The sequence below is a fragment of the Pseudophryne corroboree genome, chromosome 3, assembly GCF_028390025.1.
Source record: "Pseudophryne corroboree isolate aPseCor3 chromosome 3, aPseCor3.hap2, whole genome shotgun sequence".
NCBI classification, from domain to species: Eukaryota; Metazoa; Chordata; class Amphibia; order Anura; family Myobatrachidae; genus Pseudophryne; species Pseudophryne corroboree.
The window spans coordinates 86218878-86246128 of NC_086446.1; the positions used below are offsets into that span (position 1 = coordinate 86218878).

The window sequence follows — 27251 nt, forward strand, 5'->3', positions numbered from 1 at the left end:
TCCTCTAGGAGGTGAGAGCTGTGCAGCCACCACAGGAACGAGATTCTGGTCTTGGGAGGCCAGGATTATTTTCCGGTGCATGTGCAGATGTGATCTGGACCACTTGTCCAACAGATCCCACTGAAACACTCTGGCATGGAACCTGCCAAATGGAATGGCCTCGTAGGCCGCAACCATCTTCCCCAGTAACCGAGTGCATTGCTGGATTGACACTCTCGCTGGTTTTAGAATTTGTTTGACCAGACTCTGTATTTCCAGAGCCTTCTCTTCTGGAAGGAAAACTCTCTGTAATTCTGTGTCCAGAATCATTCCCAAAAACGACAGTCATTTTGTTGGACTCAACTGTGACTTTGGCAAGTTCAGGAGCCAACCATGTTGTTGTAGAACTGACAAGGAAATCGCAATGCTCTGCAGCAATCGGTCCCTGGATCTTGCCTTTATCAGGAGATCGTCCTAGTACGGGATAATTGTGACTCCTTGCTTGCACAGGAGGACCATCATTTCCGCAATTACTTTGGTGGAAACTCTCGGAGACGTGGATAGACCAAACGGCAGCATCTGAAACTGGTAATGACAATCCTGAAAAGCAAACCTCAGGTAAGCCTTATGTGGAGGATATATGGGGATGTGTAAGTAGGCATCCTTTATGCCGACCGACACCATAAAATCCCCTTCTTCCAGACTGGAGATTACTGCTCGGAGAGACTCCATCTTGAATTTGAACTTTTTTAGAAAGAAATTGAGGGATTTTAGGTTCAGAATTGGTCTGACCGAGCCGTCCGGCTTCAGGACCACGAACAGGCTCGAATAAAAGCCTTCTCCCTGTTGTGACGGGGGCACCTTGATAAACACTTGATTTTGACACAGCTTCTGTATTGCGTCGCATACCACCTCCCTGTCCGGAGGAGAAGCTGGTAAGGCCGATTTGAAAAATCGCTGAGGGGGAACGTCTTGAAACTCTAATTTGTACCCTTGGGACACTATTTCTAACACCCATGGGTCCAGGCCCGAACGAACCCAGAACTGACTGAAGAGTTAGAGACGTGCTCCCACCGGTGCGGACTCCCGCAGAGGAGCCCCAGCGTCATGCGGTGGATTTGGCAGAAGCCGGGGAGGACTTCTGCTCCTGAGACCCTGCCACGGCAGGGGATCTTTTACCTTTACCTCTTCCTCTATTAGCAAGGAAGGAATAATTTCGGCCCTTTTTGTATTTAGTTGGCCGAAAGGACTGCATCTGAAACTGGTGCGTTTTCTTTTGCTGTGGAGGAACATAAGGTAAAAATGACGACTTACCCGCGGTAGCCATAGATACCAAATCAGCGAGACCGTCACCAAACAAGATGCTACCTTTATATGGGAGAGACTCCATAGTTTTCTTTGAGTCAGCAACAGCATTCCATTGATGAATCCACAATGCCCTCCTAGCTGAAATAGCCATAGCATTGGCTTTTGATCCCAACATGCCAATATCTCTCGTCGCTTCCTTCAGGTATGCTGCGGCATCCCTGATATAACACAGCGTTAAAAGGATACTATCCCTATCTAGGGTATCTATATCAGATGACAGGTTATCTGCCCACTTTTTGATAGCATTACTCACCCATGCAGATGCAATGGTTGGCCTGAGCAGAGTACCTGTGGTGACGTAAATGGATTTTAACGTATTTTCCTGTCTACGATCTGCAGGCTCCTTAAGGGCTGTTGTGTCCGGAGACGGTAACGCCACCTTTTTTGATAACCTTGACAGGGCCTTGTCCACAATGGGGGATGACTCCCATTTATCCCTATCCCCAGAGGGGAACGGATACGTCACCTGGATCCTTTTGGGGATCTGAAACTTTTTATCAGGATTTTCCCACATTTTTTCAAAGAACGTATTCAGTTCATGAGAGAGCGGAAACGTTACCTCAGGTTTCTTTCCCTTATACATACAGACCCTAGTATCTGGAACAGCAGGGTCCTCAGTGATATGTAACACTTCTTTTATTGCCACAATCATGTATTGAATGTTCTTAGCCAATTTTGGGTCTAATCTGGTCTCATTATAGTCGACACTGGAGTCAGTGTCCGTGTCAGTATCTGTGTCCGCCAACTGAGCGAACGAACGTTTATGTGACCCCGAGGGTGTTTGGACCTGTGATAACGCATCCTCCACAGACTTCTTCCATGCCTGGTTCTGAGAGTCAGATTTATCCAGTCTCCTATTAATAAGAGCCACATTAGCATTTAAGGCATTCAACACAATTACCCAATCAGGGGTCGGCGGTGCCGACAGGGTCACTACCACAGCCGTTTCTGCCCCTAACACAGTCTCCTCCTGGGAAGAGTATTCAGCCTCAGACATGCCGACACACGTGTACCGACACCCACAGGGTAAATAGGGGACAGACCCACAGTAAAGCCTGTCAGAGAAACACAAGAGGGAGTTTGCCAGCTCACAAACCAGCGCTCAATCCCGGTTCTGAAACCTTAATATTAAGCCCTAGACCTGTAGCGCTTTTATGATAACTTATAATTGCACCAAAATACTGTGCCCCCCCCCCCGTTTTGCACCCTGTTACTTGTACAGTGGTAGGAGGAAAGGACCAGCGTCTCTGCAGCTTCTGTGAGAGAAAATGGCGCTGATGAGAGCTGTGAGGGCTAAGCCCCGCCCCCTTAATGGCGCGCTTCAGCCTCGCTGATTTTTAAATAAATAATACTGGCGGGGGTTCGGACTTAGTGCCCCAGGCACTCTATTCCCCTTCGGCAAGGTTATAAAGAGGTTATTATGCTGCCCAGGGCGCCCCCCCCCCCGCGCCCTGCACCCTGCAGTGCCACTGTGTGAGTGGGAGCATGGCGTGCAGCGCGATCGCTGTGCGGTACCGCAGAGCCGTCACTGAAGTCTACAGATCTTCTTCTACTCACCTGTCTTTTGACTTCTGGCTCTGTAAGGGGGGTGACGGCGGGCTCTGGGAGTGAACCCCTAGGCGTACCTAGTGTTCCAAACCCTCAGGAGCTAATGGTGTCCTGTAGCCAAAGAAGCAGAGCCTTTAAACTCATCAGAAGCAGGTCTGACTTCTCTCCCCTAAGTCCCACGATGCAGGGAGATTGTTGCCAGTAGTCCTCCCTGAAAATAAAAAACCTAACAAAGTCTTTTCAGAGAAACTCAGTAGAGCTCCTCAGTGTGCATCGTGTCTGCCTGGGCACAGAATCTAACTGGAGTCTGGAGGAGGGGCATAGAGGGAGGAGCCAGTTCACACCCATTCAAAGTCTTAAAGTGCCCATGTCTCCTGCGGATCCCGTCTATACCCCATGGTTCTTGAAGTGTCCCCAGCATCCTCTAGGACGTATGAGAAAGTCACTTTGGCATTTTAATATTTAGCGAGATCTGAATACCACCTACCTGATTCTCCTGTGAGGTCCTGTGTCTCACCTCTGTACTGTCCTGTGAACAAAGAGCACGGGGACATCTCTCTGGGGAATCTCTGATACTGGATTTATCTGTAGGAGACACAGTGACTGAGTGCATTGTATATATGTAATGTCTGGAACTAGCCCCTAAAACTACTGTCCTTTGAAAATAAGTGAAAGTCTCCACTTACCCAGTGATGTGAGGGGCCGTTGATTCTCCATCATCACATTATTGTACAGACCCTTGTGTTCCTCTGCATACTCCCACTCCTGTATGAAGATATAGATAGTGACATCCTGACACCTTATAGGAACCTGACACACACAATGACACAGTCATCGCTCAAACATAGCCCCCCCCCGGAGTTACTGTATAATGTCCCATTCCCAGCAGTCACCTCTCCAGTCAGCAACTGAATGATCTTGTTGGTGAGTTCCAGGATCTTCTGCTCATTGTTTCTCCCATGTATCAGTAAGTGAGGCAGAGGCTCCGTAATGGGGCTCTGGATCCTGCTCAGTCCTCCTGATAAACAGGGGTGGCTGCTAGATGTCTCACACTCACCAGATGTCTTCTTCACTACTGTGTAATCCTGTGTCATACAAGAGAAGAAAAATAAAATCCCATACCCTACAATACCAGTCAGGTCCCTGTGTTAGTAATAGAGCTAAAAGTGATGTCACTGTGACACTCCCAGACTCCCTCACCTCCCCAGTCAGGTCCCTGTTAGTAATAGAAATAAGAGTGATGTCACTGTGACACTCCCAGACTCCCTCACCTCCGCAGTCAGGTCCCTGTGTTAGTGATAGAGATAAAAGTGATGTCACTGTGACACTCCCAGACTCCCTCACCTCCCCAGTCAGGTCCCTGTGTTAGTAATAGAAATAAGAGTGATGTCACTGTGACACTCCCAGACTCCCTCACCTCCGCAGTCAGGTCCCTGTGTTAGTGATATAGATAAGAGTGATGTCACTGTGACACTCCCAGGCTTCCTCACCTCCCCAGTCAGCAGGTAGATGATCTCCAGGGTGATATGTAATATTCTCTTAGATTTAGGATTCCTATCCTTGTCCATCCTCCGTCATCAGTGTTTTACACAGGACACGTCTCACCGTCACATGAAATCTTCTATAGAAGCTCTGGATTTTCACAGCTCAGTTGTCTAGGAATAAATATAATTATAACAAACATCACAGAGAACATGTCACATGTTCAGGTATGAAACCAGCAAGCCCGCCTCTTTTTCCCTGACCCAGAGCACTGGTCAGTGTTTCTCAGAGGTTCCTCTGAACCAGCTACTGTATACAGTATGAGACTCTTCAGAGACCATCACACAATGACATTGCTGAAGGTTACACCACCGCTACTCGTGGCCAGGAGTCTAAGTTCTTACAAGGAAAATCTTTGTAGCAATCAAATACCGGATGATATCTATGCGATACATAGACAGACAGTTAAAAGGTCAACAGGGTCAAAAGAGCAACACATGATTTTTAGTGTTAGGCTCTTGGCGGAGGGTTAGACTAAGGCTGCGGAAGGGGCGGTTAGGGTTATGTACTAGGTACTAGGGGGAGGGGTTATTTATATATATATATATATATATATATATATATATATTTATATGTGTGTACCCGGGAAGCTATCAGCGCTACAGATGCAGTATCCCAAATATCAACACTAGTACCGGAACCATGTAATAAAATAGCTAGAAGATCTGCCTAGTGGACACTCCCTATAATTTATCAGGGCGTCAGCTTGTTACCTCAGGTAGAGTTAGGTACTGGTATAAGTGTCTAAGATAGAGGTGTGTGAACAAAAAATTAGGTAGTAAGAGCGACCGCTGGTGCCAAACAATTGCAGAGCTAGGCAGTTATAAAAAATATATACGAAATTTATTACAATGTATAGCACTAAACAAAGCCGAGTATTAAAAAGGAAAAATTAATATAATAAAATGACATACACAAAAGGTAAATAAAAAACGCATAAAAAGCTAGAAAACATAAAAAGGAGTACATAGGACATAAAATATACAGGAGTAAAAAAGTCAAAAATATTCAAAAAAGAGAGGAGTAAAGTATCTTAACTTAGTGATTGAGGTTTAGATCAAGGCAGCACCCAACGCGTTTCGTCCTGTCTGGACTTCATCAAGGGGTGATTTGAGACAGATCATCTATATATACTCATCCTGAGAGGGAAGTGGTGTCTACATCACTTCCTGTAATTAATTAGTTAGAATGATCATAAGTAACCAAAATACAAATATACCACAAATCTATTATGGCTACATTAGTAGAAACATCAAATATTAAAATCATAGTCTGAAAAGTGCAATACAGCATGTATAAATCATAAATATAACACGGAGCCGCAGACTTCCTGTCCAGGCAGTGTGTGACATCATATCCGCCCCACATCCGGTGTCCTTCTTTCCAAGGTGCGCATGCATTAGCTCCGTGTAGCGGAATGTGTCCATGCTGCTAGTAAAGGTCTTTGATGCGGCGGACAAGTTTCTGTAATTTCTATATAGATATAGATGAAAACGGAGTCCTCCGGCAGCCATTTTCTGTTAGAACTAATTCCTCAGTAATCTGTGTTTACGGCGGCCATGTTTTCGGAGTCCAGATAAATCATCTAAGGAGGTTCCCAGAGAGCTACATTTCATTTGGATTTAATCCTTTGCCAAAATCTTTGTCCAGCTCCATAACAAGTTTTAAATATGTAAAAAATAATGAAAAAATGGGGTCAGGAGTCATATTAACGCAGCTTACATATAAATTAGAAGGTGCACTACATACAAATATCTTGGCTTTTCTATACTATTAGTATTGATATATAATAATATAAAGCCTTAGATAGAGATAACGAAATTACCAGTATGCATATGAAAAAAATAAGATTTTAAACCTACCGGTAAATCTTTTTCTCCTAGTCCGTAGAGGATGCAGGGGACTCCATAAGGACCATGGGGTATAGACGGGCTCCGCAGGAGACATGGGCACTCTAAGACTTTAGATGGGTGTGAACTGGCTCCTCCTACGGACCTCCGTTAAAGAACTGTGCCCAGAGGAGACGGACAGTACGAGGAAAGGATTTTTGTTAATCTAAGGGCGAGATACATACCAGCCTACACCATACACACCGTACAACATGGTATAAACTAAACCAGTTAACAGCATGAACAAAACAGCACCAGCCAGAGATTTTCTGCCTCAACTGTAACATAACCCTTATGTAAGCAACAACTATATACAAGCCTTGCAGAAATAGTCCGCACTGGGACGGGCGCCCAGCATCCTCTACGTACTAGGAGAAAAAGATTTACCGGTAGGTTTAAAATCTTATATTCTCTTACGTCCTAGAGGATGCTGGGGACTCCGTAAGGACCATGGGGATTATACCAAAGCTCCAGACCGGGCGGGAGTGTGCGGATGACTCTGCAGCACCGATTGAGCAAACATGAAGTCCTCATCAGCCAGGGTATCAAACTTGTAGAATTTTGTAAAAGTGTTTGAACCCGACCAAGTAGCTGCTCGGCAAAGCTGTAAAGCAGAGACGCCTCGGGCAGCCGCCCAAGAAGAACCCACCTTCCTAGTGGAATGGGCTTTTACAGAATTAGGTAACGGCAATCCAACCGTAGAATGAGCCTGCTGAATCGTGTTACAGATCCAGCAGGCAATAGTCTGCTTAGAAGCAGGAGCGCCAACCTTGTTGGCCGCATACAGGACAAACAGTGCCTCTGTTTTTCGAACTCGAGCCGTCCTGGCTACATAAATTTTTAAGGCCCTGACTACATCAAGGGACTTGGAATCCTCCAAGTCCCCTGTAGCCACCGGCACCACAATAGGTTGGTTCATATGAAACGACGAAACCACTTTAGGTAGAAATTGAGGACGAGTTCTCAACTCTGCTCGATCCACATGGAAAATCAGATAGGGGCTCTTGTGAGACAAAGCCGTCAATTCGGGCACCCGCCTCGCAGATGCTAAGGCCAGCAACATGACCACTTTCCAAGTGAGAAATTTTAATTCAACCCTTTGAAGAGGTTCAAACCAGTGAGATTTAAGGAACTGTAACACCACGTTAAGGTCCCACGGTGCCACTGGGGGCACAAAAGGAGGTTGGATGTGCAGCACTCCCTTTACAAAAGTATGGACTTCTGGAAGAGAAGCCAACTCCTTCTGAAAGAATATAGATAGGGCCGAAATCTGCACCTTAATGGAGCCTAACTTTAGGCCCATATCCACTCCAGTTTGTAGAAAATGGAGAAAACGGCCCAGGTGGAAATCTTCCGTAGGAGCATTCTTGGCTTCACACCAAGATACATATTTCCTCCAGATATGGTGATAATGCTTCGCCATCACCTACTTCCTAGCTTTGATCAGAGTAGGGATGACTGCCCCCGGAATACCATTCCTAGCTAGGATTTGGTGTTCAACCGCCATGCCGTCAAACGTAACCGCGGTAAGTCTTGGAATACGCAGGGCCCCTGTTGCAACAGGTCCTCCATGGGAGGAAGAGGCCACGGATCTTCTGTGAGCATTTCCTGAAGATCTGAATACCAGGCTCTTCGAGGCCAATCTGGAACAATGAGTATTGTCTGCACTCTTTTTCGTCTTATGATTCTCAATATTTTTGAGATGAGCGGAAGTGGAGGGATCACATAGACAGACTGAAACACCCATGATGTCACCAGGGCGTCCACCGCTACCGCCTGAGGGTCCCTGGAACAATACGTCTGAAGCTTCTTGTTGAGGCGTGACGCCATCATGTCTATTTGAGGAAGTCCCCAACGACTTGTTATCTCTGCAAAAACTTCTTGATGAAGTCCCCACTCTCCTGGATGGAGATCGTGTCTGCTGAGGAAGTCTGCTTCCCAGTTGTCCTCTCCCGGAATGAAGACTGCTGACAGAGCGATTACGTGATTTTCCGCCCATCGAAGAATCCTGGTGGCTTCTGCCATTGCCACTCTGCTCCTTGTCCCGCCTTGGCGGTTTACATGCGCCACGGCTGTGACATTGCCTGACTGAATCAGAACAGGTAGGTCGCGAAGAAGATTCTCCGCTTGTCGTAGGCCGTTGTATATGGCCCTTAATTCCAGCACGTTGATGTGTAGACAAGCCTACTGGCTTGACCATAGTCCCTGAAAATTTCTTCCTTGTGTGACTGCTCCCCAACCTCGGAGGCTCGCGTCCGTGGTCACTAGAACTCAGTCTTGAATGCCGAACCTGCGACCCTCTAGAAGGTGAGCACTCTGAAGCCACCATAGAAGAGACACCCTGGCCCTGGGGGACAGGCTTATTTTCTGATGTATTTGTAGATGGGACCCCGACCACTTGTCCCACTGAAACGTCCTCGCTTGGAACCTGCCAAAAGGGATGGCCTCGTAGGCCGCCACCATTTTTCCCAATACTCGAGTGCATTGATGAACTGACACTCTTTTTGGCTTTAGCAGGTCCCTGACCATGTTCTGGAGCTCCTGGGCTTTTTCCGTTGGGAGAAAAACCTTCTTCTTTTCTGTGTCCAGAATCATGCCCAGAAATGATAGCCGAGTCATCGGAATCAACTGCGACTTTGGTAGATTTAGAATCCAGCCGTGTTGCTGTAGCACTCTCAGGGAGAGCGACATGCTTTTTAGTAATTGATCTCTCGATCTCGCTTTTATCAGGAGATCGTCCAAGTACGGGATAATTGTGACTCCTTGCTTGCGTAGGAGCACCATAATTTCCGCCATTACCTTGGTGAAAATCCTCGGGGCCGTGGAAAGCCCAAACGGCAACGTCTGAAACTGGTAATGACAATCCTGTACAGCGAATCTCAGGTACGCCTGATGAGGGGGATAAATGGGGACATGACTGTATGCATCCTTTATGTCTAGCGATACCATAAAATCCCCCCCTTCTAGGTTGGAGATCACTGCCCGAAGAGATTCCATCTTGAATTTGAACCTTTTCAAATACAGGTTCAGGGATTTTAGATTCAGAATCGGTCTTACCGAGCCATCCGGCTTCGGGACCACAAATAGGGTTGAATAATACCCGTTCCCCTGTTGCATTAGGGGAACCTTGATAATCACTTGCTGTTGACACAGTTTTTGTATGGCAGCTGAAACTATTTCGCTCTTTGGGGGAGAAGCTGGCAAAGCCGATTTGAAAAATCGGCGAGGAGGCACTTCTTCGAACTCCAGTTTGTAGCCGTGGGTTACAATTTCGATCGCCCAAGGGTCCAAATCCGACTGAACCCAGACCTGGCTGAATAGTCGAAGACGTGCCCCCACCGCACCGATGCGGACTCCCTCAGCGGATCCCCAGCGTCATGCGGTGGATTTTGTAGAGGCCGGGGAGGACTTTTGCTCCTGGGAACTAGCCGTAGCAGGCGTTCTTTTCCCTCTGCCTTTACCTCTGGCGAGGAAGGAAAAGCCCCGACCCTTTCTGAACTTATGCGACCGAAAGGACTGCATCTGATATTGAGGTGTTTTCTTTTGCTGTGGGGGAACATAAGGCAAAAAAGAAGACTTACCCGCGGTAGTTGTGGAAACCAGGTCCTCCCCAAATAAAACCTCACCCTTGTAAGGTAAAGTTTCCATATGTCTCTTTGAATCGGCATCACCCGTCCATTGGCGGGTCCACAGGGACCTTCTAGCAGAAACTGCCATGGCATTGGCTCTTGAACCCAACAGCCCAACGTCTCTCGCAGCCTCTCTCATATATAACGCTGCGTCTTTAATGTGACCCAAGGTCAACAAAATGCTATCTTTATCTAGGGTGTCAATGTCAGATGACAAATGATCTGCCCATGATGCAACTGCACTACCCACCCATGCCAACGCTAATGCCGTTCTGAGCAAGGCACCCGTATGTGTATAAATTGATTTTAAGGTAGTTTGCTGTCTGCGATCAGCAGGATCCTTGAGGGCTGCCGTGTCTGGAGACGGTAGCGCCACCTTTTTGGACAAGCGCGTTAAAGCCTTGTCCACCGTGGGCGAGGATTCCCACGGTAACCTGTACTGTGAGGGGAAAGGATACGCCATAATAATTCTCTTGGGAATCTGCAGTTTCTTGTCTGCAGTTTCCCAAGCTTTTCAAATAAGGCGTTCAGCTCATGAGATGGGGAAACGTTACCTCAGGTTTCTTTTCCTTAAACATGCATACTCGTGTCAGGTACAGAGAGGTCCTCTGTGATATGCAACACATCTTTATTGCAATGCTCATATAATGAATACTCTTGGCCACCCTTGGGTGTAACCTTGCATCATCATAGTCGACACTGGAGTCAGAATCCGTGTCGGTATCAGTGTCTGCTATCTGGGAAAGGGGACGTTTATGAGACCCCAAAGGGCCTTGTGACACAGTCAAAGCCATGGATTGACTCCCTGCTTTTTCCCTGGACTCTGCTTTGTCCAGTCTTTTATGTAATAAAGTCACATTTGCATTTAAAACATTCCACATATCCAACCAATCAGGTGTCGGCGGTGCCGACGGAGACACCACAATCATCTGCTCCGCCTCCTCCCTAGACGAGCCTTCCGCTTCAAACATGCCGACACACACGTACGAACACCCCCACACACACTAGGATATACAAATATGGGGACAGCCCCCCACTAAGGCCCTTTGGAGAGACAGAGAGAGAGTATGCCAGCACACACCCAGCGCCACTGGACACTGGAAACAAAGTCCCAGTCTGTACAGCGCTTTCTTGCAGTAACCACTATCACTTTTGTATTAACCTAAAAATTGCACTAAAAATCGGTTTACCTAGTATACATGCATTTTTTTCATATGCATACTGGTAATTTTGTTATCTCTATCTAAGGCTTTATATTATTATATATCAATACTAATAGTATAGAAAAGCCAAGATATTTGTATGTAGTGTACCTTCTTATTTATATGTAAGCTGCGTTAATATGACTCCTGACCCCATTTTTTCATTATTTTTTACATATTTAAAACTTGTTATGGAGGTGGACAAAGATTTTGGCAAAGGATTAAATCCAAATGAAATGTAGCTCTCTGGGAACCTCCTTAGATGATTTATCTGGACTCCGAAAACATGGCCGCCACAAACACAGGATTACTAAGGAATTAGTTCTAACAGAAAATGGCTGCCGGAGGACTCCGTTTTCATCTATATCTATATAGACATTACAGGAACTTGTCCGCCGCATCAAAGACCTTTACTAGCAGCGTGGATACGTTCTGCTACACCGAGCTAACGCGTGCGCACCTTGGAAAGAAGGACACCGGATGTGGGGCGGATATGATGTCACACACTGCCCGGACAGGAAGTCCGCGGCTCCGTGTTATATTTATGATTTATACATGCTGTATTGCACTTTTCAGACTATGATTTTAATATTTGATGTTTCTACTAATGTAGCCATAATAGATTTGTGGTATATTTGTATTTTGGTTACTTATGATCATTCTAACTAATTAATTACAGGAAGTGATGTAGACACCACTTCCCTCTCAGGATGAGTATATATAGATGATCTGTCTCTAGTCTCAAATCACCCCTTGATGAAGTCCAGACAGGACGAAACGCGTTGGATGCTGCCTTGATCTAAACCTCAATCACTAAGTTAAGATACTTTACTCCTCTCATTTTTGAATATTTTTGACTTTTTTTACGCCTTTATATTTTATGTCCTCTTTTTATGTTTTCTAGATTTTTATGCGTTTTTTATTTACCTTTTGTGTATGTCATTTTATTATATAAATTTTTACCTTTTAATACTCATCTTTGTTTAGTGCTATACACTGTAATAAATTTCGTATATACTTTTTATAACTGCCTAGCTCTGCAATTGTTTGGCACCAGCGGTCACTCTTACTACCTAATGTTTTGTTCAATATATATATATATATATATATATATACACTTACACATACATACACTGCTCAAAAAAATAAAGGGAACACTAAATTAACACATCCTAGATCTGAATGGATGAAATATTCTTATCAAATACTTTGTTCTTTACATAGTTAAATGTGCTGACAACAAAATCACATAAAAATTATCAATGGAAATCAAATTTATTAACCCATGGAGGTCTGGATTTGGAGTCACCCTCAAAATTAAAGTGGAAAAACACACTACAGGCTGATCCAACTTTGATGTAATGTCCTTAAAACAAGTCAAAATGAGGCTCAGTAGTGTGCGTGGCCTCCGCGTGCCTGTATGACCTCCCTACAGCACCTGGGCATGCTCCTGATGAGGTGGCGGATGGTCTCCTGAGGGATCTCCTCCTAGACCTGGACTAAAGCATCCGCCAACTCCTGGACAGTCTGTGGTGCAACGTGGCATTGGTGGATGGAGCGAGACATGATGTCCCAGATGTGCTCAATTAGATTCAGGTCTGGGGAACGGGCGGGCCAGTCTATAGCATCAATGCCTTCGTCTTGCAGGAACTGCTGACACACTCCAGCCACATGAGGTCTAGCATTGTCTTGCATTAGGAGGAACCCAGGGCCAACCGCACCAGCATATGGCCTCACAAGGGGTCTGAGGATCTCATCTCGGTACCTAATGGCAGTCAGGCTACCTCTGGCGAGCACATGGAGGGCTGTGCGGCCCCCCAAAGAAATGCCACCCCACACCATTACTGACCCACTGCCAAACCGGTCATGCTGGAGGATGTTGCAGGCAGCAGAACGTTCTCCTTGGCGTCTCCAGACTCTGTCACGTCTGTCACATGTGCTCAGTGAAAACCTGCTTTCATCTGTGAAGAGCACAGGGCGCCAGTGGTGAATTTGCCAATCTTGGTGTTCTCTGGCAAATGCCAAACGTCCTGCACAGTGTTGGGCTGTAAGCACAACCCCCACCTGTGGGCGTCGGGCCCTCATACCACCCTCATGGAGTCTGTTTCTGATCGTTTGAGTAGACACATGCACATTTGTGGCTTGCTAGAGGTCATTTTGCAGGGCTCTGGCAGTACTCCTCCTGTTCCTCCTTGCACAAAGGTGGAGGTAGCGGTCCTGCTGCTGGGTTGTTGCCCTCCTACAGCCTCCTCCACGTCTCCTGATGTACTGGACTGTCTCCTGGTAACGGCTCCATGCTCTGGACACTACGCTGACAGACACAGCAAACCTACTTGCCACAGCTCGCATTGATGTGCCATCCTGGATGAGCTGCACTACCTGAGCCACTTGTGTGGGTTGTAGGGAGGTCATACAGGCACGTGGAGGCCACACACACTATTGGACCTCATTTTGACTTTGTCACAACTGAGGGCCTGAGCTGACGGGAGGCAGCCTCAGTTGTAGGGGCTGAGATGTACCGGAACCTGGGAGGTTGTATCAGACCCCTGGACATGTAAGTAACATGAATAATAACTGCCCGAAGGCGTGACCACGACAACTTAGATAAAAGTCAATGATGTTTATTATGACAACTCCGCATCACAGCAGCAATAAAAGAAAACGTAAAAGTCAGCAAAGAATAAATACAGTTCCTGAGTACTACAGCATGGCAGGAGCCACAGGGCACTGGTAGTGTGAGATAGTTCTTATGATCTTCTAGATGGAAAGTCCTTACCAGGCCCGGCTGTAGCAATGGAGATAACCCAGGATTATACCAGCTGGTGTTCCAGGAAGAGCTGGGTTGCTGAAGGTAAAACAGCTGCTGTGGATACTGGCTGGAACCAGACTGTTGTTAGCACGGAGTGGATACTGGCTGGAACCAGTTAAATAATAAATGAACTTTGGGAGCGATGAAATGTGAACTGAAATGTAGAACTTGAGAGCGGAGAAATAATAATTCCGGTGGAGAGTGGTAAAGTGTAGAAAGGACACCGGCCCTTTAAGGGAAGCTGTACTCTGCTGGAAGCTGAGGCTGGAAGCAGGTAGTGTTGTAGCTGGAAACAGATGAATCCACAATGGATTGGAGAGTCAGGCTACACCGCAGGTGGAATGCTGGTGCGGGTCTCTATGGTGGAAGTCTTGAGACAGGAGCTGGAACCTGGAAGACAATCATAGAAGAGAGACAAACAGGAACTAGGTTTGACAACCAAAGCACTGACGTCTTCCTTGCTCAGGTACAGCTTACTTATACCTGCAGCAAGGAAGGGGTTGGCTAGGCAATTATGCAAATCAACAACACAGACAGCAGATTGGTGGAAATGATCAGATGACAGAATCCAAGATGGCTGCGCCCATGCAGACACTTGGAGGGAAGTTTGGTTTGTAATCCATGTGGTCTGGGAAACAGTAATGGCGGCGCCGGCCACCGGAGACAGGAGACGCCAGGCTGATAGATGCACATTTAACCACGCGGGCACAGCGGAGGCCGCGGCTGATGAAAAGACCACTCTGTATGTGGAAACTCAGGAACAACGGAATCCGGTCCTGGAACGCTGAGCCCGCCTTAGGAGGCATCTGAAGGGTAAGTAATGGCGTCCAGATACCCGGATCGTGACAGACTTGTTTTAAGGACATTACATCAAAGTTGGATCAGCCTGTAGTGTGTTTTTCCACTTTAATTTTGAGGGTGACTCCAAATCCAGACCTCCATGGGTTAATAAATTTGATTTTGTCACGATCCGGGTATCTGGACGCCATTTCTTACCCATCAGATGCCTCCTAAGGCTGGCTCAGCAATCCAGGACCGGATTCCATCTGTTATCCTGATGTGTACATTCCTGTATCCTCTCCTGTCACTCTGGGACGCTGTCACAGTAAACGCCATATTACACCTGGCATGGCGTCTCCCGCGGCCTCCGCCGCCGTCCCTGAACTTCTGCATGCAGAGTGTCTGAATGGCGATTACGTCAGCCGCGGCCTCCGCTGTGTCAGCCTGGCGCCTCCTGTCTCCGGTGGCCGGCGCCGCCATTATTGTTTTCATTACCACATGGATTACAAACCAAACTTCCCTCCAAGTGTCTGCATGGGCGCAGCCATCTTGGATTCTGTCAGCTGATCATTTCCTCCAATCTGTTGTCAGTATTGTTAAATCTGCATAATTGCCTAGCCAATCCCTTCCTTGCTGCAGGTATAAATACACTGTGCCTGAGCAAGGAAGGCGTCAGTGCTTTGGTTGTCAAACCTAGTTCCTGTTTGTCTCTCTCCTGTGATTGTCTTCCAGGTTCCAGCTCCTGTCTCAAGACTTCCACCATAGAGACCCGCACCAGCATTCCACCTGCGGTGTAGCCTGACTCTCCAATCCATTGTGGATTCATCTGTTTCCAGCTACAACATTACCTGCTTCCAGCTCAGCTTCCAGCAGAGTACAGCTTCCCTTAAAGGGCCGGTGTCCTTTCTACACTTTACCACTCTCCACCGGTATTATTATTTCTCCGCTCTCAAGTTCTACATTTCAGTTCATATTTCATCGCTCCCAAGTTCATTTATTATTTAACTGGTTCCAGCCAGTATCCACTCCGTGCTAACAACAGTCTGGTTCCAGCCAGTATCCACAGCAGCTGTTTTATCTTCAGCAACCCAGCTTTTCCTGGAACACCAGCTGGCACAATCCTGGGTTATCTCCATTGCTACAGTCGGGCCTGGTAAGGACTTTCCATCTAGAAGATCATAAGAACTATCTCACACTACCAGTGCCCTGTGGCTCCTGCCATCCTGTAGTACCCAGGAACTGTATTTATTCTTTGCTGACTTTTACGTTTTCTTTTACTGCTGCTGTGTTGCGGAGTTGTCATAATAAACATCATTGACTTTTATCCAAGTTGTCGTGGTCACGCCTTCGGGCAGTTATTATTCATGTTACTTACATGTCCAGGGGTCTGATACAACCTCCCAGGTTCCGGTACATCTCAGCCCCTACAACTGAGGCTGCCTCCCGTCAGCTCAGGCCCTCAGTTGTGACAGATTTCCATTGATAATTTTTGTGTGATTTTGTTGTCAGCACATTCAACTATGTAAAGAACAAAGTATTTAATAATAAGATTTTACTTACCGATAAATCTATTTCTCGTAGTCCGTAGTGGATGCTGGGGACTCCGTCAGGACCATGGGGATTAGCGGCTCCGCAGGAGACAGGGCACAAAAATAAAGCTTTAGGATCAGGTGGTGTGCACTGGCTCCTCCCCCTATGACCCTCCTCCAAGCCTCAGTTAGGATACTGTGCCCGGACGAGCGTACACAATAAGGAAGGATTTTGAATCCCGGGTAAGACTCATACCAGCCACACCAATCACACCGTACAACTTGTGATCTGAACCCAGTTAACAGTATGACAACGTAGGAGCCTCTGAACAGACGGCTCACAACAATAACAACCCGATTTCTTTGTAACAATAACTATGTACAAGTATTGCAGACAATCCGCACTTGGGATGGGCGCCCAGCATCCACTACGGACTACGAGAAATAGATTTATCGGTAAGTAAAATCTTATTTTCTCTAACGTCCTAGTGGATGCTGGGGACTCCGTCAGGACCATGGGGATTATACCAAAGCTCCCAAACGGGCGGGAGAGTGCGGATGACTCTGCAGCACCGAATGAGAGAACTCCAGGTCCTCTTTAGCCAGGGTATCAAATTTGTAGAATTTTACAAACGTGTTCTCCCCCGACCACGTAGCTGCTCGGCAGAGTTGTAATGCCGAGACCCCTCGGGCAGCCGCCCAGGATGAGCCCACCTTCCTTGTGGAATGGGCCTTGACAGATTTAGGCTGTGGCAGGCCTGCCACAGAATGTGCAAGTTGAATTGTGCTACAAATCCAACGAGCAATCGTCTGCTTAGAAGCAGGAGCACCCAGCTTGTTGGGTGCATACAGTATAAACAGCGAGTCAGATTTTCTGACTCCAGCCGTCCTTGAAATATATATTTTCAATGCCCTGACAACGTCCAGCAACTTGGAATCCTCCAAATCGCTAGTAGCCGCAGGCACCACAATAGGCTGGTTCAGGTGAAACGCTGACACCACCTTAGGCAGAAAATGAGGACGCGTCCGCAGTTCTGCCCTGTCCGAATGAAAAATCAGATATGGGCTTTTATACGATAAAGCCGCCAATTCTGACACTCTCCTGGCTGAAGCCAGGGCCAGTAGCATGGTTACTTTCCATGTAAGATATTTCAAATCCGCCGATTTGAGTGGCTCAAACCAATGGGATTTGAGAAAATCCAAAACTACATTAAGGTCCCACGGAGCCACTGGGGGCACAACCGGGGGCTGTATATGTAGTACTCCTTTTACAAAAGTCTGGACTTCAGGAACTGAAGCCAATTCTTTCTGGAAGAAAATCGACAGGGCCGAAATTTTAACCTTAATGGACCCCAACTTGAGGCCCATAGACAATCCTGTTTGCAGGAAATGTAGGAATCGACCCAATTGAAATTCCTCCGTGGGGGCCTTCCTGGCCTCACACCACGCAACATATTTTCTCCAAATGCGGTGATAATGTTGTGCAGTCACCTCCTTCCTGGCTTTTACCAGTGTAGGAATGACCTCTTCCGGAATGCCTTTTTTCCTTAGAATTCGGCGTTCAACCGCCATGCCATCAAACGCAGCCGCGTTAAGTCTTGGAATAGACACGGTCCCTGCTGAAGCAGGTCCCGTCTTAGAGGTAGAGGCCACGGATCTTCCGTGAGCATCTCCTGAAGTTCCGGGTACCAAGTTCTTCTTGGCCAATCCGGAGCCACGAGTATCGTTCTTACTCCCCTTTGCCGTATAATTCTCAGTACTTTTGGTATGAGAGGCAGAGGAGGAAACACATACACTGACTGGAACACCCACGGCGTTACCAGAGCGTCCACAGCTATTGCCTGAGGGTCTCTTGACCTGGCGCAATACCTGTCCAGTTTTTTGTTGAGGCGAGACGCCATCATGTCCACCTTTGGTTTTTCCCAACGGTTCACAATCATGTGGAAGACTTCTGGATGAAGTCCCCACTCTCCCGGGTGTAGATCGTGTCTGCTGAGGAAGTCTGCTTCCCAGTTGTCCACTCCCGGAATGAACACTGCTGACAGTGCTATCACATGATCTTCCGCCCAGCGAAGAATCCTTGCAGCTTCTGCCATTGCTCTCCTGCTTCTTGTGCCGCCCTGTCTGTTTACGTGGGCGACTGCCGTGATGTTGTCCGACTGGATCAACACCGGCTGACCCTGAAGCAGGGGTTTTGCCAGGCTTAGAGCATTGTAAATCGCTCTTAGCTCCAGTATATTTATGTGAAGAGACATCTCCAGGTTTGACCATACTCCCTGGAAGTTTCTTCCCTGTGTGACCGCTCCCCAGCCTCTCAGACTGGCATCCGTGGTCACCAGGACCCAGTCCTGTATGCCGAATCTGCTGCCCTCTAACAGATGAGCACTCTGCAACCACCACAGAAGAGACACCCTTGTCCGTGGCGACAAGGTTATCCGCTGATGCATCTGCAGATGCGATCCGGACCATTTGTCCAGCAGATCCCACTGAAAAGTTTGTGCGTGGAATCTGCCGAATGGAATCGCTTCGTAAGAAGCCACCATCTTTCCCAGGACTCTTGTGCATTGATGCACAGACACTTTCCCTGGTTTTAGGAGGTTCCTGACAAGTTCGGATAACTCCTTGGCTTTCTCCTCCGGAAGAAACACCTTTTTCTGAACCGTGTCCAGAATCATTCCCAGGAACAGCAGACGTGTCGTCGGGGTCAATTGAGATTTTGGAAAATTCAGAATCCACCCGTGCTGTTGCAGCACTATTTGGGTTAGTGCTACTACGTCCCCCAGCTGTTTCCTGGACCTTGCCCTTATCAGGAGATCGTCCAAGTAAGGGATAATTAATACGCCTTTTCTTCGTAGAAGAAACATCATTTCGGCCATTACCTTGGTAAAGACCCGAGGTGCCGTGGACAATCCAAACGGCAGCGTCTGAAACTGATAATGACAGTTTTGCACCACGAACCTGAGGTACCCTTGATGTGAAGGGCAAATTGGGACATGCAGGTAAGCATCCTTGATGTCCAGGGACACCATAAAGTCCCCTTCTTCCAGATTCGCTATCACTGCTCTGAGTGACTCCATCTTGAACTTGAATTTTTGTATGTACAGGTTCAAAGATTTCAGATTTAGAATAGGTCTTACCGAGCCGTCCGGCTTCGGTACCACAAATAGTGTGGAATAATACCCCTTTCCCTGTTGTAGGAGGGGTACCTTGACTATCACCTGCTGAGAATACAGCTTGTGAATGGCTTCCAATACCGTCGCCCTGTCTGAGGGAGACGTTGGCAGAGCAGACTTTAGGAACCGGCGAGGGGGAGACTTCTCGAATTCCAACCTGTAACCCTGAGATATTATCTGCAGGATCCAGGGGTCCACCTGTGAGTGAGCCCACTGTGCGCTGAAATTCTTGAGTCGACCCCCCACCGCCCCCGAGTCCGCTTGTAAAGCCCCAACGTCATGCTGAGGGCTTTGCAGAAGCCGGGGGGGGCTTCTGCTCCTGGGAAGAAGCTGCTTGGTGCACTCTCTTACCCTTTCCTTTGCCTCGGGGCAAATATGACTGTCCTTTCGCCCGCTTGTTCCTATAGGAACGAAAGGACTGCGGCTGAAAAGACGGTGTCTTTTTCTGTTGGGAGGGGACCTGAGGTAAAAAGGTGGATTTTCCGGCTGTTGCCGTGGCCACCAAATCCGATAGACCGACCCCAAATAATTCCTCCCCCTTATACGGCAATACTTCCATATGCCGTTTGGAATCCGCATCACCTGACCATTGTCGCGTCCATAAACTTCTTCTGGCAGATATGGACATCGCACTTACTCTCGATGCCAGAGTGCAAATATCCCTCTGTGCATCTCGCATATATAGAAATGCATCCTTTAAATGCTCTATAGTCAGTAAAATACTGTCCCTATCCAGGGTATCAATATTTTCAGTCAGGGAATCCGACCAAACCACCCCAGCACTGCACATCCATGCAGAGGCGATGGCTGGTCGCAGTATAACACCAGTATGAGTGTATATACTTTTCAGGGTAGTTTCCAGCCTCCTATCTGCTGGATCCTTGAGGGCGGCCGTTTCAGGAGACGGTAACGCCACTTGTTTTGATAAGCGTGTGAGCGCCTTATCCACCCTAGGGGGTGTTTCCCAGCGCGCCCTAACCTCTGGCGGGAAAGGATATAATGCCAATAATTTCTTTGAAATTAGCAGTTTTCTATCGGGGTTAACCCACGCTTCATCACACACTTCATTCAATTCGTCTGATTCAGGAAAAACTACAGGTAGTTTTTTCAGACCCCACATAATACCCCTTTTTGTGGTACATGCAGTATCAGAGATATGTAAAGCCTCCTTCATTGCCGTGATCATATAACGTGTGGCCCTACTGGAAAATACGTTTGTTTCTTCACCGTCGACACTAGATTCGGTGTCTGGGTCTGTGTCGACCGACTGAGGTAAAGGGCGTTTTACAGCCCCTGACGGTGTCTGAGACGCCTGTACAGGTACTAACTGGTTTTCCGGCCGTCTCATGTCGTCAACTGATTTTTGTAATGTGCTGACATTATCACGTAATTCCATAAATAAAGCCATCCATTCCGGTGTCGACTCCCTAGGGGGTGACATCACCATTACCGGCAATTGCTCCGCCTCCACACCAACATCGTCCTCATACATGTCGACACACACGTACCGACACACAGCAGACACACAGGGAATGCTCTTATCGAAGACAGGGCCCCACTAGCCCTTTGGGGAGACAGAGGGAGAGTTTGCCAGCACACACCCAAGCGCTATAAATATATAGGAACAACCCTATAGAAGTGTTGTCTCCCTTATAGCAGCTTAATATATATCAAAAACGCCAAAAAAGTGCCCCCCCCTCTCTTTTTTACCCTGTTTCTGTAGTGCAGTGCAGGGGAGAGTCCTGGGAGCCTTCCTCGCAGCGGAGCTGAGCAGGAAAATGGCGCTGTGTGCTGAGGAGATAGGCCCCGCCCCCTATTTCGGCGGGCTCTTCTCCGGAGTTTGTGAGACCTGGCAGGGGTTAAATACATCCATATAGCCCCAAGGGCTATATGTGATGTATTTTTTAGCCAGAACAAGGTATTCTCATTGCTGCCCAGGGCGCCCCCTGCAGCGCCCTGCACCCTCCGTGACCGCTGGTGTGAAGTGTGTGACAACAATGGCGCACAGCTGCAGTGCTGTGCGCTACCTCATGAAGACTGAAAAGTCTTCTGCCGCCGATTCTGGACCTCTTCGCTTTTCGGCATCTGTAAGGGGGTCGGCGGCGCGGCTCCGGGACCGGACTCCATGGCTGGGCCTGTGTTCGATCCCTCTGGAGCTAATGGTGTCCAGTAGCCTAAGAAGCCAATCCATCCTGCACGCAGGTGAGTTCACTTCTTCTCCCCTAAGTCCCTCGTTGCAGTGAGCCTGTTGCCAGCAGGACTCACTGAAAATAAAAAACCTAATAACTTTTTCTAAGCAGCTCTTTAGGAGAGCCACCTAGATTGCACCCTGCTCGGACGGGCACAAAAACCTAACTGAGGCTTGGAGGAGGGTCATAGGGGGAGGAGCCAGTGCACACCACCTGATCCTAAAGCTTTATTTTTGTGCCCTGTCTCCTGCGGAGCCGCTAATCCCCATGGTCCTGACGGAGTCCCCAGCATCCACTAGGACGTTAGAGAAAAGAATATTTCATTCATTCAGATCTAGGATGTGTTATTTTAGTGTTCTCTTTATTTTTTTGAGCAGTGTGTGTGTGTGTATATATATATATATATATATATATATATATATGTACAGCAGCAGCCGGCACTCCTCAAAAGGATCAACTTGCTCAGGTGCCAGAACAGTAAATGTGTAGAAGTTCAATGCAGGAACGGCACTCAGAGACAACAGCAGGTCAAAAACGTGTATTAGCAGTCATATATATATATATATCACACACCAGATACACAAATCATGCTGACATCACACCTGACACACACTGATGACTATACACAGGTCACACAGATAACAGGGAGGGAGGGCAGAATACACAGGAGATCAGAAGAGGAGAACTAAGGAAGGAACAGAGAGTACATAATGTAAGTTGTACAGAACTGGGATTCGGATGGGGAAGAGGTGGGGGGTGGGGGGGGGGGGGGGGTGAAGCAAACAAGATTTCAACCATAAATCCCATCCTGCCCTATCATGCTAGCACAGTTAATCTGCCACTGCCTTCTACAGATGGAGCCCTTCTCATCTATCCCTTTAATAGGATTAAGTGAGCCAGTGCTGTCGGATTTAATCCCCTGTTGTATTGTTCTCTGTATTGTATTGCAGCTGAGAACAATAGATGAAAGGCTTATGCTCAGGGCCGGCTCCAAGCCTACTAGCACCCTGAGCGAGAAAATGTGAAAGCGCCCCCCCCCCCCCCCCCTTGCCTTGCGCGCGCCGAAGGCGCGTGCGCTCCTGGAAAAGTGGGTGTGGTCTCTGGAAAAGTGGGCGTGGCCTCGTAACTTCATATCACCAAACTATAAATAAATATATTTTCACACTCCCTCTACGCACACAATTAGCAGCCTTACACATAACAGCCACAGTAGTGTTCCTTACACATAATGTCTCCAGTATAGTGCCAGATACACATAATGTGCAGTGCCAGCTACACATGACATGACCCCCAGCAGTGCCAGATACTTAAATGGCCACACAGTGCCAGATATGTCCCCACAGTTTCAGATACATAAATGCCCCCACAGTGCAGATATGCCCCCACAGTGCCAGATACATAAATACCCCCACAGTGCCAGATACATAAATACCCCCACAGTGCCAGATACATAAATGCCCCCACAATGCCAGGTACATGCCCCCACAGTGCCATATTACATACATGCCCCCACAGTGCAGATATGCCCCCACAGTGCCCGATACATACATGCCCCCACAGTGCCAGATACATAAATGCCCCCACAGTGCCAGATACATAAATGCCCCCACAGTTCCAGACACATAAATGCTCCCACAGTGCCAGATACATAAATGCCCCCACAGTGCCAGATACATTAATGCCCCCACAGTGCCAGATACATAAATGCCCCCACAGTGCCAGATACATAAATGACCTTACAGTTCCAGATACATAAATGCCCCCACAGTGCCAGATACATAAATGCCCCCACAGTGCCAGATACATAAATGCCCCCACAGTTCCAGATACATAAATGCTCCCACAGTGCCAGATACATAAGTGCCCCCACAGTGCCAGATACATAAATGCCCCCACAGTGCCAGATACATAAATGACCTTACAGTTCCAGATACATAAATGCCCCCACAGTGCCAGATACATAAATGCCCCCACAGTGCTGATATGCCCCAACAGTGCCAGATACATACATGCCCCCACAGTGCTGATATGCCCCCACAGTGCCAGATACATACATGCCCCCACAGTGCCAGATACATACATGCCCCCACAGTGCTGATATGCCCCCACAGTGCCAGATACATACATGCCCCCACAGTGCTGATATGCCCCCACAGTGCCAGATACATACATGTCCCCACAGTGCAGCTATGCCCCCAAAGTGCTGCCAGATACACAAATGCCCCCACAGTGAATGCCAGATACACTAATGCCCCCACAGTGCTGCCAGATACAAAAATGCCCCCACAGTGCTGCCAGATACAAAATTGCCCGCACAGTGCTGCCAGATACAAAAATGCCCCCAGTGCCAGATAACTGTATCCAAGTGCGGAGAGGAACGGGCGGTGCGCAGTGTTCAGAATGCTGAGGTATGGGAGCATTGCTCTCGGGACCTCAGCTACATGCAGGCAGCAGGGGATCGAGCTAGGGCAGCAGGGGATCGAGCTACGGCAGCAGGGACAAAGGACACCAATACCGCCCTCAACCCACCGCGATGTCTGCGGAGCTGCGGCTGCTCTCCGGCGCCGGTCATCGGAAATATGGCGCCGGTCCTCGAGCCAATCAGAGCTCGCAGCCCGGCAGCCAATCAGGAGCCGCTGCTGCCGGGCCGTGAGTCCTGATTGGCTGATGGCCGGCACCATGTTTGAAATGGGCAGCCGCCCTTAAATAGCTGGCGCCCTGTTCGGCCGCTCCAGTGGAACGTGCCTGGAGCCGGCCCTGCTTATGCTAATAAACCTTGGTGCACCTAGGCGCAGCAGAGGCGGCTAGATGAGGGAGGCTCCATCTGTATATATAGGTTTCATGTGTGTAAAGCCAGCCACACTTACACTCTGAATATCTGGAGACTGTCCCAGCCATTAGCGATCTCACAGAGAGTCTCCATTGCTTCCGAAGACAGATAGTCTAAGGGGGTAATTCAGACCTGATCGCTAGGGTGCGTTTTTTGCATCCCTGCGATCAGGTAGTCGCCGCCTACAGCGGGAGGGTATGGAGTGTGTGCAGCTGGGCATTCACTTTTGTGCACAAACTTAAGTTTGTGCAGTCTCTGCACTGCCCAGTACTTTCTCAGCCGCTGCGATGATCGGGTCCGTCCCTCCTGCATTTTCCCAGACACTCCATGTAAACGGTCAGTTGCCACCCACAAACGGTCTCTTCCTGTAAATCTTCTTGCGATCACCGGTGCATTCAGAATTTTTGCACCGTCCCGTCGCTGACCGGCGATCCCTGTTGCTGCGGACCGACGCGCCTGCGCATTGCGGTGCATACGCAGTACAGACCTGATCGCTCGCTGTGCGGAAATTATCAGTGATCAGAGACAGCCTCTGTTACATGAGTAGGGACTGGCTATGTCCGTCACACTAATCCTTCCCCAGTTCCTTCCATCAGTTATATAAAAATATGTTGTTAAACTTTTTTATCCAGATATTATCTGATACTCATTCACCTGACCACTAATTAATGGCTTAATGTCTGTTTGCAGTAGCTGTTATAATAATAGGACACCAAAGTATTTTTCACCAGTATCATAAAATAGGATTTTAATACCTACCAGTAAATCCTTTTCTCTTAGTCCGTAGAGGATGCTGGGGATGCTTCAAGAACCATGGGGTATAGACGGGATCCGCAGGAGACATTGGCACACTATAAGACTTTGAATGGGTGTGAACTGGCTCCTCCCTCTATGCCCCTCCTCCAGACTCCAGTTATAGGAACTGTGCCCAGGGAGACGGACATTTCGAGGAAAAGGATTTATTTAATTATTCTAAACTAAGGTGAGATACATACCAGCTCAGACTACTAACACGCCGTACAACATGGCATTCAACAACAACGCATGCAACGGCATGACCAACAACAGTCACAGATTGACTGAACTCAACATGAGCGTAACTATAACCAAACTGCAGACACAGCCCGCACTGGGACGGGCGCCCAGCATCCTCTACGGACTAAGAGAAAAGGATTTACCGGTAGGTATTAAAATCCTATTTTCTCATACGTCCTAGAGGATGCTGGGGATGCTTCAAGAACCATGGGGTTTATACCAAAGCTCTAGAACGGGCGGGAGAGTGCGGATGACTCTGCAGCACCGATTGACCAAACAAGAGGTCCTCCTCGGCCAGGGTATCAAACTTGTAAAACTTTGCAAAGGTGTTTGAACCCGACCAAGTAGCAGCTCGGCAAAGCTGTAACGCCGAGACTCCCTGGGCAGCCGCCCAGGATGAACCCACCTTTCTTGTAGAATGGGCTTTTACCGATTTCGGCAACGGCAATCCTGCCGTAGAATGAGCCTGCTGAATCGTAATACAAATCCAGCGCGCAATAGTCTGCTTAGAAGCAGGAGCCCCAATCTTGTTGGGAGTCCACAGGACAAACAGAGCATCTGTTTTCCTAATCTGCGCCGTTCTGGCGACATAGATCTTCAAAGCTCTGACCACTTCTAGAGACTTTGACTCCGCCAAGGCGTCAGTGGCCACAGGCACCACAATTGGATGGTTAACATGAAATGATGAAACCACTTTTGGCACAAATTGCTGACGAGTTCTCAACTCCGCTCTATCAGCATGGAAAACCAAATAGGGGCTTTTGTGAGACAAAGCCGCCAACTCAGACACTCGCCTTGCAGACGCTAAGGCCAACAACATGACCACTTTCCAAGTAAGGAATTTTAACTCAACCTTGCGCAAAGGTTCAAACCAATGTGATTGCAAGAAGTGCAACACCATATTAAGGTCCCAAGGTGCCACTGGGGGCACAAAAGGAGGTTGGATGTGCAGCACGCCTTTTACAAACGTCTGAACTTCAGGAAGGGAGGCCAATTCTTTTTGAAAAAAGATCGACAAGGCCGAAATCTGTACTTTAATAGAGCCTAACTTTAGGCCCGCATCCACACCTGCTTGTAGGAAATGGAGCAAACGCCCCAGGTGAAATTCTTCCGTAGGAGCCTTCTTGGATTCACACCAAGACACATATTTTCTCCAAATAAGGTGGCAATGCTTCGCCGTTACTTCTTTTCTAGCCTGAAGAAGTGTAGGAATTACTTCACTGGGAATACCCTTTCGGGCTAGGATTTGGCGTTCAACCGCCACGCCGTCAAACGCAGCCGCGGTAAGTCCTGATACACGCACGGCCCCTGTTGTAACAAGTCCTCCCGAAGAGGAAGAGGCCAGAGATCTTCTAAGAGCAATTCCTGAAGATCTGGATACCAGGCCCTTTTTGGCCAATCCGGAACAATGAGGATCGCCTGAACCTTTGTTCTTCTTATAATTTTTATCACCTTTGGAATGAGTGGAAGTGGAGGGAACACATAGACCGACTGAAACACCCACGGTGTCACTAGGGCGTCCACCGCTATCGCTTGAGGGTCCCTTGACCTGGAACAATATCTCTGAAGTTACTTGTTGAGGCGGGACGCCATCATGTCCACTTGAGGAACTCCCCAACGACTTGTCACTTCTGCAAAGACCTCTTGATGAAGACCCCACTCTCCTGGATGGAGATCGTGTCTGCTGAGGAAGTCTGTTTCCCAGTTGTCCACTCCTGGAATGAAGACCTCTGACAGAGCGCTGGGATG

At 48.0% G+C, this 27251-nt stretch overlaps 1 protein-coding gene across 2 annotated transcripts in view; it reads right to left on the reverse strand.

Moving 5' to 3' along the window:
* Nucleotides 1–27251, reverse strand: part of LOC135057045 (oocyte zinc finger protein XlCOF6-like) — a 117344-nt gene that overhangs the window by 52772 nt on the left and 37321 nt on the right. For both annotated transcript variants that reach the window (XM_063962915.1, XM_063962914.1), the window contains exons 2-5: nt 4386–4550; nt 3789–3980; nt 3582–3660; nt 3383–3480 (exon numbers count right to left, since the gene is read on the reverse strand). In XM_063962915.1, the coding sequence (XP_063818985.1) occupies nt 3383–3480; nt 3582–3660; nt 3789–3980; nt 4386–4463 (447 nt within the window). In that variant the 5' untranslated portion in view covers nt 4464–4550. The remainder of the gene's footprint in view (nt 1–3382; nt 3481–3581; nt 3661–3788; nt 3981–4385; nt 4551–27251) is intronic.